The following is a 19577-nucleotide window of genomic DNA, read 5'->3' on the forward strand; positions in this document are numbered from 1 at the left end:
GAACCATAAGACCAGGAAAGCTGAAACTTGTGTGGAAGCATCCTCAGGTAGTGTAAATTCTAAGGACTAAGTGCGGTTTTATGCATTTTTTGCCCCCAAAATCAAAGTTTAAGAAAGAGCTTTTAAAATAAGGTGAAAGATAGTTTAAATCATGTTGGAAATAAATGTGTAAAAGGTTATCACCACAGTGACGTCATAATGTAGAAATGACGTCATGAAGATTGCATTATTTTGATAAATTGATGATTTGTGACAAAATATGGGTGTTTTCCGATGGTTTTTCGACTACGAAACATCGAGCGCAGGCTTGCTCAAGTACCATTTTTTAGTATAATGTGTATAACTATCTGAAGAAAAACATATGTTAAAATCGCACTTGAGCAGACCTGCGCTCTATACTTCCGAATGCAAAATATACAGCAAAAATGAGATTATTTTCATTTGTTTGCATATTTGCGGGAATTGGGTCATTTAGGTAACGTCATAGATAAACAGCGAATGAGCAATGATGACTAAAATCAACATCAACCTCTATACAACGATTTGTGAAGATTTTATTTTTATACGATACAATTTAAAAATTGGTTGAAATCGGGGGCAGATATTTGACCATACCGCACATAGTCCTTTGTGAAAATCATGACCCCCGGGGGTAGGGTGGGGCCACAATGGGGTGTCGAAGTTTAACATAGGAATATATAAAGTAAATCTTTAAAAATCTTCCTTTCAGAAACTAATCAGCCAGGAAAGCTGAAACTTGTGTGGAAGCATCCTCAGGTAGTGTAAATTCATAGTTGTGAAATTCATGATCCCCAGGGGTAGGGTGGGGCCACAATGAGGTGTCGAAGTTTTATTACATAGGAATATATAGAGTAAATCTTTAAAAATCTTCTTCTCAGAAACTAATCAGCCAGGAAAGCTGAAACTTGTGTGGAAGCATCCTCAGGTAGTGTAGATTCAAAGTTGTGAAAATCATGACCCCCGGGGGTAGGGTGGGGCCACAATGGGGGATCGAAGTTTTACATAGGAATATATAGAGTAAATCTTTAAAAATCTTCTTCTCAGAAACTAATCAGCCAGTAAAGCTGACACTTGTGTGGAAGCATCATCAGGTAGTGCAGATTCATAGTTGTGAAAATCATGACCCCCGGGGGTAGGGTGGGGCCACAATGGAAGGTCAAAGTTTTACATAGGAATATATATGGTAAATCTTTAAAAATCTTCTTCTCAGAAACTAATCAGCTAGGAAAGCTGAAACTTGTGTGGAAGCCTCCTCAGGTAGTGTAAATTCAAAGTTGTGAAAATCATGATCCCCAGGGGTAGGGTGGGGCCACAATGGGGGTTCAAAGTTTAACAAAGGAATATATATGGTAAATCTTTAAAAATCTTCTTCTCAGAAACTAATCAGCCAGATGATTCTTTATAATTGTTAAGACTTTGGCCCCAGGACAATCCTTTGGCCTCACAAGAAGGTTCAGAGTTTATGTACGTTTATATCCCATATATAAACAATTGTTAAGGATCTTTTTGAGAACTGCAATACTCAACATATGATATGACTATAAAATCGTCCTGTTAGAAAAGGGACTAATGATTATAAACATAAGAATATCCAGGGGAAAATGGATTTTATTTATACAGGATCAACATGTATTATTGTACATTGTCCAGATAGTTTGTATTATGACTCCATTAAGCTGATTTTATCATACCTATTGTTCCTAAGGTGAGCGATGTGGCCCATGGGCCTCTTTTTTGAAAATGCCTTCAGCCATTTTTAATGGTTTGGTTTTTTTTGGTGTGTTAGATTAATTATAATTCGTGGTTCTCTCTGTTTGTAGGCATTACCAAAGGACAATCAAATGGTGAAGACGCTGGTAGGAGGAGTGCTGTATGCCTACGAACTCCCTCCTCATGAGGAGATCAAACCAATGACAATCGAGGAGGAGAAAGGTACTGTCCTCAAAAACTCTGTGGGCCTCAATGACATCCAGCGAGGACTGGCCACCAGTAAGCTCCCCTGAGTAAAATCTCATTAAAGGCCTTTTTTTCGTATATTATTTCCTTTTTTGGTATCCTTATTTAACCATTTATGTATTTTATATGCTGGAACTATTTTTTTTATCTATTATTACATGTATTTAACAAAAAATCTTACTTTTTATGACTGTTCATCCTTCTGTGTATAATTCTTTCTCTTATTTCAAGATTATCATGATTTGACAAAATGGTGATCACCAAAAGATTTTTTTTTTACTACAGAAAAAATTCAGCAGAAGTTAGAAAATGGCCCCTCATCAGTATCCAATGCATTAACAGTGGAGGATTCCTCTGCCAACAACACACCCACACATTCCCGCCACCCCAGTGATGTCCCCACCATGGGCAGTCTCCAGCCAACACCAGAAAACCCCGCCCCCAAACCCTCCTCAGAACTCTTCTCTGGCTTTGTTATTGGAGTTCACAGGAAAATGGTATGCACTTTTTATTACAATAATGTTTTTTTTCAGTGGACTTAATAGAATTTGCTTGTGCAACTTTTACTCGAATGACATTGGAAAAATATTTTTCCTGTATTGTAAATTCACCCAAAAACTGTTGGTCCTGGAGTAATTTGTATACTGGGAATGTCTATGAATGTAACAAAAAAAAAATGAATGTTTGTTTACAGTAAATTTTTTTGTCCCCAAATAAACCTTCTTAATCAGCAAATGAAGAAATACATGCATCGGTAAATCTTTAAACAAGTTTTTATCAAGTAGCAATGGTGGCGAGTTTTAATAGATGTACACTATATTTTCCATGCAGAAAACATGAATTACATTGTATGACATACTTAAAGGGGCATTGTCACGATTTTGGTCAAAAATTATTTTTCCAATTTTAATGTTTACAATGCTTTGGTAAGGCATTTTTAATAGGCACCAAAATTTGAGTATCATTCGTTCAGTTATAAGCAAGTTACAAAGCTTGTAATTCTTTGCTGTGTAAACAAAGCTTTTGTTTACATTTTGAATGTTGAAGTGAAAATTCCAATTTTAGACCTAAAATGAATGTGTTAATCGTTTGGAACTGTTTATTTATGCTTAAAATGAATAAGAAGATAGACAAACCAGCTTTAAAAAGATGTTTTACTGGTATATTGAACCTATGTAAACAAAAACAGGGCACGAGCCTTGTTTACATGACAAAGAATTGTGAGCCCTGTGTCTTGCTTATGACTGTACGACTGACTCTCAAATTTCATTTCATATCATTAGAAATGCTTTTCTAAAGCATTGTAATAAATGAAAACAGAATTTGACCAAAACTGTGACCATGCCCCTTTAAGTGCTAATTATATCATCATATCTTTTGAATAGAACAGATAATGAAGATTTCTTTCAAATTTTCAGAACCTGATGGACGTCTATTTCCTTTCCTCACAAAAGGCGCGACCCGGACTGTTCGGTACTCCCATCATCCTCCCCTGTGTGGAGGACACGACCAATCAGGACCTGTATCAGTTTGTGTGGACCCAGGTGTCCAGACTGGTCAGTCCCCTCCCTCCCTCAGAGTCCAAGTCAGCAAACCACGCCCAGGACTGGTAAGACACTGGTCAGGGATAACGGAAAAGGGTTTTTTTTTTATATTATTCTCTTTATCAAATAGATGACATGAATGGGAAAGAAATAGAAGGGGGGGGGTGTTATTATTAATTTGTATTCTGTTTACCAAATGTATGGTCTGCATTTATATGCATTATTATTTTACAGTGATGACAGTTTGGGTTATGAATACCCATTCACTCTCAAAGTTGTCAAGAAAGATGGTTTTTCTTGTGCGTGGTGTCCATGGTACAGGTACATACTTTTAGCTTTCTTTTAAGGTGAAAAGAATATAGAATGTTTTTGTTTGAAGCCTTTGTGAAACAAAATGTATGATTTATTTTCCAGGTTTTGCAGAGGATGTAAAGTTGAGTGCAATGCAGAAGACTTTAATTTTGGGGGTTCATTTCTCGCCATTGACTGGGAGCCCACAGCTCTACATTTACGATATCAAACAGCATTAGAAAGAGTAAGTTCAACATTTCATCAATTGGTTTAATGAAATTTCAAGTGCCATGTTTATTTTTCAAGATATAAGAGTATTAAAAGGATGAAATTTTGTGCTTAATAAATCAAAAGGATTTGAATTAAAGAAAATATATATATACAAACAAGTCAAATTGGGCTAAAAAAATAATTATATACAATAGAAATGTAAAGACTGTGATAATTATATAGATGTACATATTAAATAAAAGAATTACAAAGTACATTGATTTGGTTCCTTTTAACAGCTATATGAGGACCATGACAGTGTGGAGGATAGCCGGCGGAAACAGACAGAGCCCATCAACCTGGACACGTGTCTGCAGGCCTTCACCACGGAGGAGGAGCTAGGGGAGGATGAGCTCTACTACTGCTCCAAGTGTAAAAAACACTGCCTGGCCTCCAAGAAACTAGATATATGGAGGCTTCCTCCCATACTGGTAAGTGTGACTGCTCCAAGTGTAAAAACCACTGCCTGGCCTCCAAAAAACTAGATATATGGAGGCTTCCTCACATACTGGTAAGTGTGACTGCTCCAAGTGTAAAAAACACTGCCTGGCCTCCAAAAAACAAGATATATTGAGGCTTCCTCACATACTGGTAAGTGTCACTGCTCCAAGTAAAAATCACTGGCTTCCCCCCCCCCCCCCCCCCCCCCCCCCCCCCCCCCCCCCCCAAGTCATCTGAAGACTTTCTACAGAATGCTCCATTAGTATTTGCATTTGTTCAAGGCTTTGATTACGACAAATTTCATAGTAATAATGGTTAATCCTGTAAAAGATAACCGATGATGGGCTTAGAAGAATTAACTAGCAGAGGTCACTTTGCACATTTTGTACATTTATGGTACACACTTTAAAAGGTTTGACTTTAAACAAGAAGAAAATTAGGTGGTTCTTGTTACTTAGATGTAGAATATTTTGATGATTTTTCCTGGCAAATTTTACTGGAAAAGATTATATAATACACTTTTCTAAAGAATTTTACACTGTGCATAACAATGCCATGAAACTTACCAAAGATTTTTTTTTCTTTCAGATTGTTAATTTAAAAAGATTCCAGTTTTTAAATGGCCGCTGGGTCAAGTCCCATAAAATAGTGAACTTTCCTGTAGAGGACTTTGACCCCTCAAACTATTTAGCTCCCCGAGTGTCCTCTAGTGATGATGATAAACAATCAGTGACTTGTGTATGTCAAAGTGAAACATCTGCTGTAGTCGAAAATGTGCCAAATGGAGACATTCCAAACCATAGAGATGACCAGACTCATGGAGGTAAAGAATTTTTAAGCTTGCTCACTCTCTCTCTCTCTCCAAAAAACAAGGAGATTAAAAAAAATGAAAATAAATATTTAAGCTTTCGTTTATATGTGAATTTTTTTTTTTTAAAAGATGAAATTTTTTGTTCCTGTCCATGTTATTTCTACTCAAGCATTAACGGAAAGTTGCCATTAAAAAAATCGTCAGAGTTTTCACCTTTAATAATAGAAAAAGACATACACTTGCTATTCAGGTCATCGGTGTTGTCTTTCCACGATAAGGAAGTGAAATTATGAAGACACATGCACTTTATGTTTAATTGTAGCATGTATATGCATGGATCAACGCTCCTCTATCCCAGATTGCTAAATGTTTAATAGAATTCATAGCATTTAATACACAGTTCTGAACATTGCTGTGTTTTTGCAGACATGACATATTCACCAGACTCCTTGAATTCACCTTGTATGAAATGTCAGCTCACTCGAAACATTCCCACCGATGAAAGTCCCATCAAGTACGATCTATCCTCAATGTCGGTAAGTAATGTCAAGAGAATACCCCTCAAATTCAATCACTTAGTGAATAGTAAAAAAAAAAATAAGATAAAATAACCTCCATATTGTTACTGTGTGCTGTCTGTTACACTGTGTTAAGATATGCTAAATAATACATGTACCAAGCAACTATTTTTGGAGATGTTTGAATGTCTTTGGAATTTTTTGCAGTGTCATACAGGAATCTTGGGAGGAGGCCATTATGTATGTTATGCCAAAAATCCCAACCAGAAATGGTATTGCTACAATGACAGTAGTTGTAAAGTAAGTTATCGAGATTTATGTCAGTTTTAGGTCTTTACTGCAAATTTGAACGTCAATTTTTTTTGTAAGATTAACCATGAAGATATAAAATTTGCAAAAATTAAGATTTCATGAAAAATAAATTCTAAAAAGATTACCATGTAGAATATATTAATTCCATGATACATGTATTTTATTTCATTAGGAGTGTTCTGTGGAACAGATGGACTGTAACTCAGCTTATATATTATTCTATGAGAGACAGAATATAGACTTTAGTCACTTCATGCCCGATGTTGAAGGAAAAGAACCAGATCTACAAGAAATTGATGATGAGTTTGAGTCCGACCTTAAAAAGGCTTGTGTACTACAGTGAATATAGGTCAAGGTCATTATTTATCAGATTGCATGACAAGTATTGAATGTACTTTTTGGCAAACCAGTCAATATTAAGAGTCAGCTTTTCCATTTTTATCTTTTTTTCCCACTGTACTGTAGGAAAACTTTGAAATCCATGTTTTCTACATGAATCATTGCATTTGTTGATTTTGTGGTCTTTTTCAGTGAATGGACAGTTCGTAGATTTTTTTTTTTTAAATTATTGAAATAAGTAATATCCATGTGTTTGAATTTTACTACAAAAATATGTTTATTATTTGATTTTTGAATACTGATTTTGAGCTGTGTTACGATTTTTATGTGTTTGTATGAAAGACTCATTTTTAAAAAAAAATGAAGATGGGTTGCGATATAAATTGAATTTCTTGGATGACAAATGACTTTGATGAAAGGATATTTTCATGTTTTTAAAAATAAAGTTTGAAGTAACTGTAAGAAAAAAAACCCCTGATGTGACTACTACTGTTGATACATGTACATGTATTAAAACTCTGCTTCCTTTTACTAGTAGTTCATACTTTGTCTATTCTTTTCAAGTCGATTTTTTTCCTTCATTTTATTAATCACTAGTCAGTCTTTTGGTCATATACTCCGTGCCTTAGTTACTAATACCATTCATGTGGATATGAATGCTCTTGTACTACTAGACAGGGATTATGCTAAACTAAAGAGAGTTTTTAGATATAAATTAAGTTGATCACAATGCATTTTGTTGTGAATAAAAGGCAATACATGTATTAAATTGACCCGTGTATCATTTCATTGTGGGACAAATGATTCTTCAAAACATCATTTAGGATTTTTCATCAGCAAGATGTGATTATGCTTGTACTAAATACACATTCCAATGACTTTCATTTACACTTAACACGCATTCATACAAAAAGGATAAAGAGTCGTCAGTCTGCCAGGCAAAATTTCAAATTTGTCCAGTTGATAATTTAATTAGGATCTAAGATATGTTTTTGACTGTGAATTGATTATTAATATAAATTTGATTTAATATTTAATTTAAAATTTTCTCCAAAAAATTTATAGTATTTCATTCGATTGTTAACTTGTCTAAAGATGTTTGCAAAAATAAGTCAATGCTAGCACCAAATCTAAGAGTTCTTCAGAATGGTAAGATACAGAATGGTTATTTGGACAGTACAATGTACTTGTTTTTTCAACAGTTCTGGTTTCAGTTTGGCTGCCAGGCCCCTAACATTTAAACATCCCCAAAATATCTGAGCAAAAATTTATATCATTACTCTGAACCAGGTATGACACGCATGTAATAAATATCAGCAATATTCGCAAACAGTTTCTATTCTCAGATATTTATTGTTTTTTAAAAGTAAAATTACAACTTGCTTACAAATATTATTTTTTGAAAATGAGTTCTTAACTTACCATTTGTGAATTAAACATTTATTTCATAACTCTGAATTCAGTCAGTGACCTCTTTGCGCTAACATCAGTGCAAACAAAAGATATCGATATAAGTTGTAGAACTTGTTTATCAATTATTGTAAAATAACTAAAGTTCAGGTGTTTTTAAGATTAAAAATAAGGTGTATAACTCTTGGTTTACTGTAAATGTTAAAATGGAAAAAGATGGTTGCATTGTCTTTCAGAAAATTTTTTTTTATCTATTTATTTTAAAATACTTTATCATTACAAAAGATTATCTAGTCCTACCCAAAATTGTCAATAAAAAATAACAGAGCGAAGTATTTGTGCAGTCTTAAAATGTTGTTTGCATCAATGGTAGAGCAGTGGAAACCAATGAATCTAAATTGCTAATATGGATAGAAATGCATTTTCAGGAATTTGTTTTTCTATATCAATTACTTTATATCAAGAAATGTGTTTTTTAATCAATCTGTCAAATATAATTTTGAGAGAAAAAATGTAAATGTACATGTATTTATCATTCTTACATGTACAAACTTGTATATTCTTTTAAAATTGAAAATGTTAATTTGATTTCAAAGTTTAATTGTGTTAATTTTGTCCTTCGTTCTTGTTGTCTATCTTGCCTACCTCATTATCTTGGAGTCTTTGTTGAAATCAATGATATTTTGTGATTTATTTGTAACATATTTACATAATTATAGCAACAGTTTAATTTTTTCATGTTTTGAGTTTGTGTTTCTATGTGTAACTCTGTGTAGGTGCTTCTTGCTGTAAACACTATACACCATTATCGTTATTTCTCTATGTTGAACATAGTGAGTAATGCTGTACTTATTGGTGTAAAATTATAATATGTACATGTTTATTTGATAAAAAAAAAGACTTTAAATATTACAATAACGCATGCACATTTTTGAAACAGCTGTGTGTTAAAACTGTGATTCCAGTCCTGCAAAAATCAACTATCAGTTTTATATCATCCTGTATGAAATCTTTTCTACTTCAATTCATTCAGTTTATCTTCAAAATGTCTAAACATTTGCTGTGTAGAGTTGATACATGTTATCAGTTTTACTGAAGAAATATTACACTGCTTTCAGTCATAAAGGCCCACCATAGTATATGCTGCTGAATGGCTTCTTGCTTTCAAAAAGATATCTTGTTTTCTAAACTTTGTGAATAATCATCATCAATCAATCTGTAGTTGATCAATCTTGTTAATCACCTTTTAAACAGTAACAAGTGTTTAAATTGTGTACACTGAATGCGAAAAAATCCTGGAGAACTGTTTGATTGTTGTTAAGTACTGTAGTAGTACAATTCATTACCTGTTGACTGTGATTCTTTGTGTAAACTTTGTGATTTGTCCGTGTAGACGTCAATTGCAGATATCTGTGATATTTAGTCAGTTTTTGTTGATGCTTTTATTCCACAACAGTAGGAAGCATCTTTGCCATTCCTATATTCAGTAAAACATTTAAATATGGAACCTGATATCGTTTTCTTTTTAACATCAATATTGTTTACCGGTATTAATCTTTGTAAAGGGTAATTGACGGCAATTTGCAGAGTATTATACAGGGCCTGGTTTTGCCTTCATCCTTCAGCAATCTATAAATGAAGTATAAGTGAAATGACCTTGACTTTTAACCTTAAAAAACAATGGTTCAAGGTCTATGTACATCCTTTAACCACAGGCACTATTTTGATAGACAGTGAGTCACTTTTGGCCACAGGGAAGAGGAAAAAGTATATTCCAGACATGGATTTACAGAGATCAACTATGGGCTTGACCTTTGAGCTAAAATTTTACTAAAGGGAACTACTGTAAATTCCTAATTAAACGCGAGGAATTAATACCCGCGTAAAATCGCGAGAAGCCCGTCTCGCAAATTCTAAAATCTCACTGTTAATTTTGGGACACATGTAAACTACATGAAACTTTGATAAAATTTCGGCAATCGCAATTTTATGTACTCGTTATTTGATGGCAGATAGTTGAATCGCGGAATTAAGTACTCGCGTAAAATAAGGAATCTACAGTATACACTTTTACCCACAATCACTTGTTGGATAAAATATTAGCCAGAATGTGCTGCCTGGGGGATAGAAAAATGAAGTACGGAAAAGGATTACACTGAGATCTATAAATTTGACATTTGTCCTAAAAGCTATGACTTTGACCTGTGATATTTGAGCTTGACTTATGGTCACTACTCCCAGAGATATACTATTAATTCAACCTTTGATCTAGAAGCTTAGCTTGGGGTCACTGCTCCCAGAGATCTGCTATTAACCCTACCTTTGACTTAGACGCTTACTCAATGCAAATGCAATCCCTTTCTTCATTAATATTCGTAGGGCAACACAACATATTAAAGTATGAGCCAGAAAAGAATACAGGGATAAAATGTATGGTCTAGACAAAGATGTTTTAATCATTAAACTGGTAACTTAATTCAAGGTTACTACACATCTCTTACCCACAAGCACCTGATCTATGAAGCCAAAAAAGGTTATGGAGAGAAAAAAATATTTATTTTGAAAGGATCTGCAGTGAACATTTACATTAATACTTGTCTCAAGGTCATTGTAGCACATCCTTTACCCAAAGTCACTTTCTTGGTAAGTATGAACCAGGAAAGACCAAAAGGTAAAAAATATATATCTTGACAAGTGATACCAGATAAACTGATGAATTTGAATAAAGAAAATGCTAAAATGTCTGAAATTAAGAAAAGGTTTTTATAGCTGAGGGTTGGCAATGGGGATAGCCTCTGACAGCCAAGTCCAGCTTCTTGTTTGCTCATTTGGCTTGCATCAAGTCCAGCGAAACTGCTACTACTGATAGAAGAAAGGATGAAGGCAAGTTACATGACGCCTGAAAACCAGGGCTTTAGAAGATGGTGCTTATCTATCTGGGAGGACAGCTCATTTAAGAGAGGAAAACTCTGACTCCAAACCTTTGCTGCCTTGCAGCCATGCCTATTTATGACGAATGTTAGGAAAGGAAATCACTGATATAAAACCAAATGGTTGGACTCTGCTTAATAGAGACTCTCCGGTGATAAAAACAGTCTAGGAAGGAAAAATTCCAATCAGACCAGCTTTACTCGAAGTAATTATAAGTCTGCATTTTGCCAACTACCCTACCTACAAAAAGCCAAGTCACAGAAGCACCAACAACAAACTAAACCAACCCAAGGTATCCTGGACGACCATATTGGGTCTACTTCAAGGAAATATGATTATGTTGAATAAAAGCCGAAAGGAAGATGCAGGACTGACTTTAATTCTGACACCAAGGAAAACCATCAGACTTGCTACATGGAACATCAGAACAATACAGAAAGCAGGGAGAACAGAAAAAGTAGCAAAGGCAATAGTTTTTCGAGACTGAGTGAGACAAGGTGGCTAAGACAGGATATATGAATCTGACCACCGGAGAAACACTTTTGTATTTAGGACACACTGTGGAGATTGCCTACCACACTGAAGGTGTAGTCTGGAGGCACAACGCGCTCGAATTGGATGGGAACCTGTCAACTCTCGGATAATAACAGCTAAGTTCAAAACCAAGAAAATTAAGATCAAATTGAACATCATCCAGTGCTATCCGTTTACTAGCAACTACAGACACTCTTGGATTAAGCAGGGAAGAAAGATATAAAAATTCTCAATAAAGGCACACAAGTCCAGGGCTACATGAATAAAAATAGCGAGATATTTGCAGACCCATGCTTCCTTAATCAGTTGTAATAGAAGGAAACATCTTTCCTCACAAACGGATCCACATAGTCACTTTGAGATCCCTTAACCATGTCACAATGAGTCAGATTGACTATATTTGCATCTACAAGAAATTTTGACGAGTATGGAAAGATGTGAGTGTGCGTGATGAGAGGAACAAACAATCGCCTCAAGACGTTTGACAACATGACAAACATAAGGCAAGGTACAACATGAGTGTCCCACGAGTGTCTTCAAATGAAAGAAGGGAGTACAGCATTCCAAATAAGCATGTCCAACAGATTCAAACCTTTACAGGACCAGCTAGAAAACAATGATTCCAGCATAGACACAATGGCATCAATGAAATGTTGCAAGACACATGTGAGGAAGTCCTCGGCTAAAAAAGGCTCAACCCAAAAATGGGTCTCTGTTAATACTCTGAAGAAAATGGATGTGAGGAAGGCAAATAACGAGGCACTGAACACCCACCAGATAAGAACAGCAAAGCAAAGCTCAAGAGGATCACATAATTACAGATAAACGAAATAATATAAGCACCAGGAAAGATAACTGTGATTAAAGTGATTGTATTGACAACCTGGCCAAACAAGCTTAAAATGGAGGACAAGAAAACTGTATATGGTCACTAAGAAGCTCTCCAACAAGTTCCAGCACATAGACAATCCAGTGAACTACTATAATGGGAACCCTCTCACAACAGGAACAATTGAAGAGATGAGTAGAACACTTTGTAGAGCTATTAAATAAACTAACATCAGAAACATTTCTGCACATACAACCAGCCAATACAGACAAGCCATCAAACAGGTATCAGAAGAAGAATTAACACATTTAAGAATCGAAAAGCAACAGGGTCTGACAAGATACCAACGGAAGCCATCAAAGATTATACGAAAACTGCTGTTTTCATCTTACACAACATCTATGAAACATCATGAAATAATAAAAAGAAGGCATCCTTATTAAGCTGCCAAAGAAAAGAGATTTGAGGGACTGCATTAAGTACCGGGGAATTATGCTCCTGTCTGTGCCTGACAAGCTAGGTCCTTAGCAGGATCCTTCTTGATAAGATGAGAAAGGCCGTGGATTCAAAGCTCCGGAACAAGCAGGCTGCTTTAGATGCAACAGATCTATATCAACTTCATGGACAGCAAGAAAGCAGTCGACAGCGTGGACTAAGAGGCATTGTTGAAGATACTGTGTCACAATGGAAACCTGGAAATCTCGTCTTTCTGATTTGTAACGCTTACTAAGGCATGGCATGCAGGATTCCCCATGCTGGTCAGATGTCCGAGAGTTTGAGGTCACTACTGACACAGCCTGAATGTCTCAACTTTGCCGTTGACCTTGCTCTCCTTTCATACAACTATAGTTAGATGCAGTGCAGTACAAAACAACTCTCCATGCAATCATCTCAACATTTAACCTGCTTCAGAACATCTTAGCCGCAAAGTACATCTATATTACCACCGAATTGCGGATCCTCAACTCCAATGTTAAGTCTGGAGCAGAAACATGGATAACGGCAAAACCGCAGAAGATTCAGACATTTTACAACACCTGTCTTATGCTCATTTTTAACATCCCATGGCCTGAAAGGATCATAAATAAGATCTATGAGAGAGAGAGAGAGAGAGAGAGAGAGAGAACCATATAGACATACAAATCTGACGGAGGAAGTGGGACTCGACACCATCCAGCACCACTTGCGATGCTATGTCCTGGAATTTGCATGGCAAGAGAAAGAGGACAGGTCCAAGAAACACATGAAGGCGAGACACGGAGGTAGAATTAAATGCACAGGACATGACCTGGGACGACACAGCAAAAGCAGTCCGGAAGCATATTCACTGAAAGAAAATGTCGCTGATGGCATAAGATCCGGAACGACAGACCTAATTAAGTAAGATAGTTTTACGTTTTTAAGCTGTAACATCTAGATTCAGAGCAAGTTCAATTTTGCAATGAATGTGCTTTGTGGTTTATCTCTGTCCTTCTTATTTATCTACCATTCACTTTGAATAGCTATGGTTTATTTTCTATGGCACGGTTCTAGATACATGTATTTAATTTTGACTTAAAAGAAAAGATACATGGTGGGGGATTTCAACTTATTTGGGATTTTAATTTTCCTTTCACCTTGACTTTATTATTACGTACATTGCATGAAGCTTATTTCAAAGCTTATCAAACTTAAAAAGAGACATACGGTTAACAGCAATTTCAATGTTTATTTGTTTCTAACATTCACCTTTTGCGATTTAGAGCTTTCCCATTACATTGCCACCACTATTGATTGATTTTTTTTAAATCTTATTTTAAAGACATTGTAAAATATTTATCATCAGTTTCAGACAGAATACATATGGATTACATTATATCAGGAACATAAATAACATTTATGTCTCTGATTATATTAATGTATTTTATTTAAAATATTTTGACCATGGTACTTCTTACCACCGTGGCTTTTTTCTTGTATCAATCATAGCTCATTAGATTGACTTCAATATTGATATATATGTATATATATATATATATATATATATATATATATATATATATATATATATATATATATATATATATATATATATATAGAATAGCAAAACTTGTATTTTCTTACCTTTGCCTTACCTATAATTTTTGACCTCACTTTTCCTTATTTTACATTTAGCAGAGTTACAAGGAAACTGTTCAAATTATTTATACAAAACTTCTTTTTTTAATACAATTTAGTGAAAAATTTAAACTTTAGATTTTTTGACACCGATTCCTATATTTTTTACCTTGACCTTTTTCATATCTCAAGGTCAGATTAAAAAAAACTAATTTTGTCCAGACTCTGACTTCCAAACCTTTGACTTCAAACTTACCATAAGTAACTTAAGTAAACTCTACCAAAATTAATGACGTTGACCTGTTTTAAACCTCAACATCATTTAAAAATTCTTGTCCTCGTCATAAAATGAAAATCATTTAGAAAAATGACTTCATTTTTATCATGTATAAGATATATAAAACATAATTTATGTTAATCCTTTTCAAAAAATTTTGGCGATAACCTATTATTCGCATTTTCAAGGTCAATTATGAAAACCTCCACTATTCTGGCGCTTACCTTGAATACACGAATGTGACATTTAGACAGGTTAACACCTTTTTTTCATATAATGTTTTAATATGTTCGGTTTTCCAAATTCGCTTTGGAGGGGAGACCTTTTTTTTTGGTTTTTGTTTGTTAAAAAAAATCAAATACCCACTAGCGTGTTCAAATCATCTTCATCTTCGACACGTTCTTGTCAGAGCAACATTAATGCATGATGCATCTTTCTCTCTCACACTCTTTCTTTTTTTTGAATTGTGCAGGCGTTATAAATGAAAATTCTCTTTCGACACAAGGTTCTTGCAAAATTCTTATAAAAACTCTGAATTAAGCTGCATCCTCTTCTTATATCTTTACTTTCGGTCTAGCAGCAAACGAATTAGTAAGGCTTTTTTTTACTCAGTAAGTCAGTCGTGTAACTCCTCTTAAAACCGGTAAACATAATTGTAATTGCGATGTGTACTTTCAGGTTCGGTTTTTTATCTGCGAGTTATGCCTCACTTTACCTAAGAAATATATCCTCTATGTCATCGCAACTCCTCTGGATCTAAAAAGGAAAATTTTCTCTTTGATGGAAAAAGGAAATGCAATTTCATCATATGTGTAGCACTTGTAGCTGATGGGATGGTGTTATTTATATCACAAGCAAAGTGATGTTGCAACTGTTGGTTCGATTCCATTAATCTTGCAATTTGTCTCTTTAACTTTTCGGCAGAAAAGGCAACACAAAACATCTCTTTTGAAACTTAAGCAATTTTGTTCTCTCTGTCTGTTTTCGTAAATATTGAAAACTCTTTACTTCACAACTTCGATGTTCATTGTAAGAAGTTCAGCACTCTCTTTACAAACTATATGAAATTGTGTTCTAAAATCCCAAAACAATTTCTTTAAAAACGTGTTAACAACTATAACATAACGAGTGTCATAAACAAGATGTCCCTTGTTACTTAAAATATTTGTGATTGGATATATACGAAATCGTAGACATGAAAATTGATTTTGATAAATACCAAGTATATTGCAGATAGTCGAAATATATGATAGATTGGATATTTGCATGAGTACATATTTGTAATTTATGTCAGTTTGAAGACGCCTTAGCTTATATATGCATTCATTATATTCCTATTATAACCATTATAAAAGGGCACTTGAAAACATTTATTGAGTTAAAATTTATGAATGCACGCTTAGTTTCCACAAACCACTGTTGGTGATATAGTTATATTTATGAGAAGCATTGCTGTGACTTTTGATTTTTTTCCTTCTTAAGAAGTCAATATACAGCTTTGCAATTTCAATGTGATCCTGATGAGGGTCAACAAATTAACTTGAGGTGATACACACTAGAATTACAGAGACATACCGGTATATAACGTAGTATATACGTCCCTAGAATTATTTAATATATCAAAGATACTTACAAGAAAAGGTAACAGCTTTATCTTTTCTTACAATATTTTTAATTTTTTTTGCAAAACATTGCTGTGTGTACAGAACATAAAAAGATTGTGAAAATCAATATGAATAGAGCAACTATCAGATGTAAGAAATTTGTGTGGTGATCAAATGTTCGTTTTTGTTCTCAAAATTTTCATTTTAAAAACAAATCCACAGGTGCTGGATTTAGTAAGCAAAAGTAAGGAAAATTCGGAAATATTTATCCAAAACTTCTCGAAAAATAACAGTTTGCTTCTTGGTCCTTACATACTAGTACACCTGATCAAAACAAATGAATTCGAAGACAACAAAAACAATTATACGTGTTAATTTGTTCTTTGGTTCAGAATATACTAGCATTTAGAAGAATTTATGTATGGTTAGTGATTTTGTAAACTAAGGTAAAATACTAGATCAACTTTTCTTCATGTTCTTGGCATTAAACAATCTATTAAGAAGCATACTTTTTAAAATCCGGTTTTGTTTGGTCTTCTTGTCTATGAATGTTATCAAGTTCTTTTGGTTAAAGTTTTCCATTTTACTCTTTGATAGATTTAGGTCATTTTGAGACAAATAGTAAGGAAGTATCTTGTTATTGGATAACTGTGTACCAATTTGTACAACGTAGAAAAGTATTAACCTTGGTCATCAAATTCCTACTCAGACATTCAGCAACAATTCGTATTTCATAAATTTTACTTCCTTAATAATAACCAATAACAAAGTGACAAACACGAAAGACAAATGATTTAAAGATAATCTAGTAGTCAAACATTTAAGATGATATACACGACAATCTGTCTCTTTCGTCAATACATTAAAAGGAGACACCGTTAAGCGTTTGTGTACATAATAATCCTTTCAAATCATCTAGGCACTTGTACAAATTTTCAAAGTAAGAGCAAACTCATGTTGATGAATTGTACCATAAGTTTGCATTTGTTGAGCAATTTTTGGACGGTCGTGACTCTTTTTAGCACACACTACACGTTATATTATTTTGTATGAGAGAGAGAGAGAGAGAGAGAGAGAGAGAGAGGTGGGTTACAGTTGTTTTTAAAGTAATAATTATTTATAAACTTTAAGTTAATTCATGTTTGCAACGGAATTCGTTTTTTTTAAATCCAATAAAATTACTAAACAAAAAATTCAAGTATAGCTTGAGATAACGAAAAAGCGTTATTTTTTTAAACTATTCATTTATAATAATCCCACAAATGCCTAATAAAGTACTAGCATCAGAAATGTAAATAATCATTATATTGATCTCAAGGGGTTTATTAATTGAATTAGTACGTGATCATAGGTTTCGAATGAAAATTAATTGTTTTTGCTTCTTCAAACTTGCATAGTTGATTTGATGAGAGCTACACTGTAGCTTCAGCTACGGATTATCAATCAAGATGCTTTAACAGGGTTAGGATTTTAGATTAAAATGCTTGTCCTACCAAACTTTAATTCAACTATTGATATGAAACATTTAGATAGGTTCAAATATAGAACCTTATCTCGATATCAACGATGCCAAGAAAATCTTAATAACTTTTTCATTTTAGATTAAATAATAATCAAGAATTGTTTGTCAAAGAGAGTACGTCATAGTATCTTGAGTCCCGTAACATTTGACATAATGAGTTTTCGTATCCGGATTACTATCTTAGCTATGTTGAGAATGAAAAGTGCGTCAATTATCTTTATAATAATTTTTATTGTTGGTGGTTCTTAACAATGTGCGTGAATTTTGCAAAGAATACTGGCATGATGAATTGTTTAGTACTGTTTCGTGTTTGCTTTGTTTCACTATCTTGTCGAGCTCTTTTCTTTTCTTGGCGGTTTAACCTGTTTGTTACCATGCAAAATGTTTAAAAAATTCCCAGGTTGTCTGTTGTTCATATACTTAATACAAAATCTTTTCAAATATGGTTTTCCGTTTTGAACAAAATTTTTGAATGTCATTTGACCAAAAAATAAAAGCCTGGTTTATGTTTACGGATGAAATGCTTAACTGATAAGATCTTAAATAGAATGGAACATTAAAAATACCCAAACTGTTCAATTGTATACAAATAAAGACAAATAAATAATTTGTAAATAAGAAATCTCTTCTCGCTGAAACTTCTTACCAAATTAAGACATCAACTTTGCAATCGCTTGAAAACCAAAAACTACTTAAAGTTTGGATGACCGTAAGAAATACTGGTTAAAAGTAGGAAACTAACCATTGAAAATTTTTTGCTCAGTTTATGATTATATTAACCTTCAAGAAGTCATGACTTTTTTATATCGTGAAAAGTACCATAAAAGATTACACTTGGAATTGTGTCTGATAAAGTTTATTGCCAGCACCCTTGTTATCATCTTCGCTAGCCAAGGGTTTTCGGTCCACTTTGCTCCCCGTAAACCCTTGGCGGATTTCATTACGAAAACTCGGTGATGTGGTGGCGCTATCTAGCGAGCAACTTGAGTTGCGCCCCTTGCATATTTACATTTTAAACAACGGGTTATATACACACTACAGTATTAATACAACTTAAAAACATGCTGACTACCGAATGTAGGAACATAATCAACGATGCTATTAAACATGTTAAATACGAATTAAGTAATAACGAAGGGAAAGCACAGAATGTTTTATTCATCGTGTTTTGTAAAGACCGGAGTGAGAAAGTCGCCGATTTACATGTATATGAAAGTTTTCATGCCATAAAACCAGGTATCGCTGTCGTGAATATTGCGGACCAAAGAAATTAAATAAAACAAAGATCATTGAATCTTTAAAAGCAATAACCATAAGCAGAAACGTATATACTAACGGGATAGGCAATTTCTACATTTGCCATGTTTACTTCCCATGCTGATCACGCGAGCCATGACAAGTTTGTAGAGCTACATGTTCAATCCCAGTAAAATAGATACATGTAGGTAACAGTAGGTTTAAAGCGATCTGGTTAAACCATCGTTGAAGAAGCACTGTACTCGGTTGTTTTCTTTTAACGTTTATATTCACATGCACTGTGATCAGCTACTCGCAGCTGCAGCCAATCATAAAGCGGAGCCTGTCACCGAGTTTTCATAATGAAATCCGCCAAGGGTTTATGGGGAGCAGAGCGGACCGAAAACCCTTGGCTAGCGAAGATGCCTTGTTATATTTTTAAATGGAAATACGAAATATTCAAATGTACATGTATTTTGAAATGTTAGGAAAAAGTGTGGTTGTATATTAAGTTTTAAGAATATTGGTGACCTTCAAGTTTTTATTATTATTCATGACAGTATTGTTCATCGCACAATTTTATAATTGTTGGTCATAGAAATTGATAAAAAAAAAAGAGAAACTCTGCTCGTTA

At 34.1% G+C, this 19577-nt stretch overlaps 2 protein-coding genes across 6 annotated transcripts in view; one reads left to right on the forward strand and one right to left on the reverse strand.

The window, feature by feature from the left end:
- The window catches only part of LOC128187764 (octopamine receptor-like), a 5389-nt gene extending 4868 nt beyond the window's left edge, over positions 1–521 (reverse strand). For all 4 annotated transcript variants that reach the window (XM_052858332.1, XM_052858330.1, XM_052858331.1 and 1 more), the window contains exon 1: positions 1–521. This exon is cut by the window's left edge. The gene's annotated coding sequence lies outside the window, so the exon portion shown is untranslated.
- Positions 1–9420, forward strand: part of LOC128187763 (ubiquitin carboxyl-terminal hydrolase 32-like) — a 34871-nt gene extending 25451 nt beyond the window's left edge. Inside the window, exons 25-34 of one of the 2 annotated variants that reach the window (XM_052858327.1) lie at positions 1842–2010; positions 2263–2474; positions 3396–3586; positions 3756–3842; positions 3936–4056; positions 4322–4513; positions 5112–5346; positions 5761–5870; positions 6060–6152; positions 6337–9420. In XM_052858327.1, the coding sequence (XP_052714287.1) occupies positions 1842–2010; positions 2263–2474; positions 3396–3586; positions 3756–3842; positions 3936–4056; positions 4322–4513; positions 5112–5346; positions 5761–5870; positions 6060–6152; positions 6337–6507 (1581 nt within the window). In that variant the 3' untranslated portion in view covers positions 6508–9420. The remainder of the gene's footprint in view (positions 1–1841; positions 2011–2262; positions 2475–3395; positions 3587–3755; positions 3843–3935; positions 4057–4321; positions 4514–5111; positions 5347–5760; positions 5871–6059; positions 6153–6336) is intronic. The other variant, XM_052858328.1, reaches the window with a different exon arrangement.
- The last annotated feature ends 10157 nt before the right edge of the window (positions 9421–19577 follow it).

The sequence above is a fragment of the Crassostrea angulata genome, chromosome 6 (assembly GCF_025612915.1).
Source record: "Crassostrea angulata isolate pt1a10 chromosome 6, ASM2561291v2, whole genome shotgun sequence".
Lineage (NCBI taxonomy): Eukaryota > Metazoa > Mollusca > Bivalvia > Ostreida > Ostreidae > Magallana > Magallana angulata.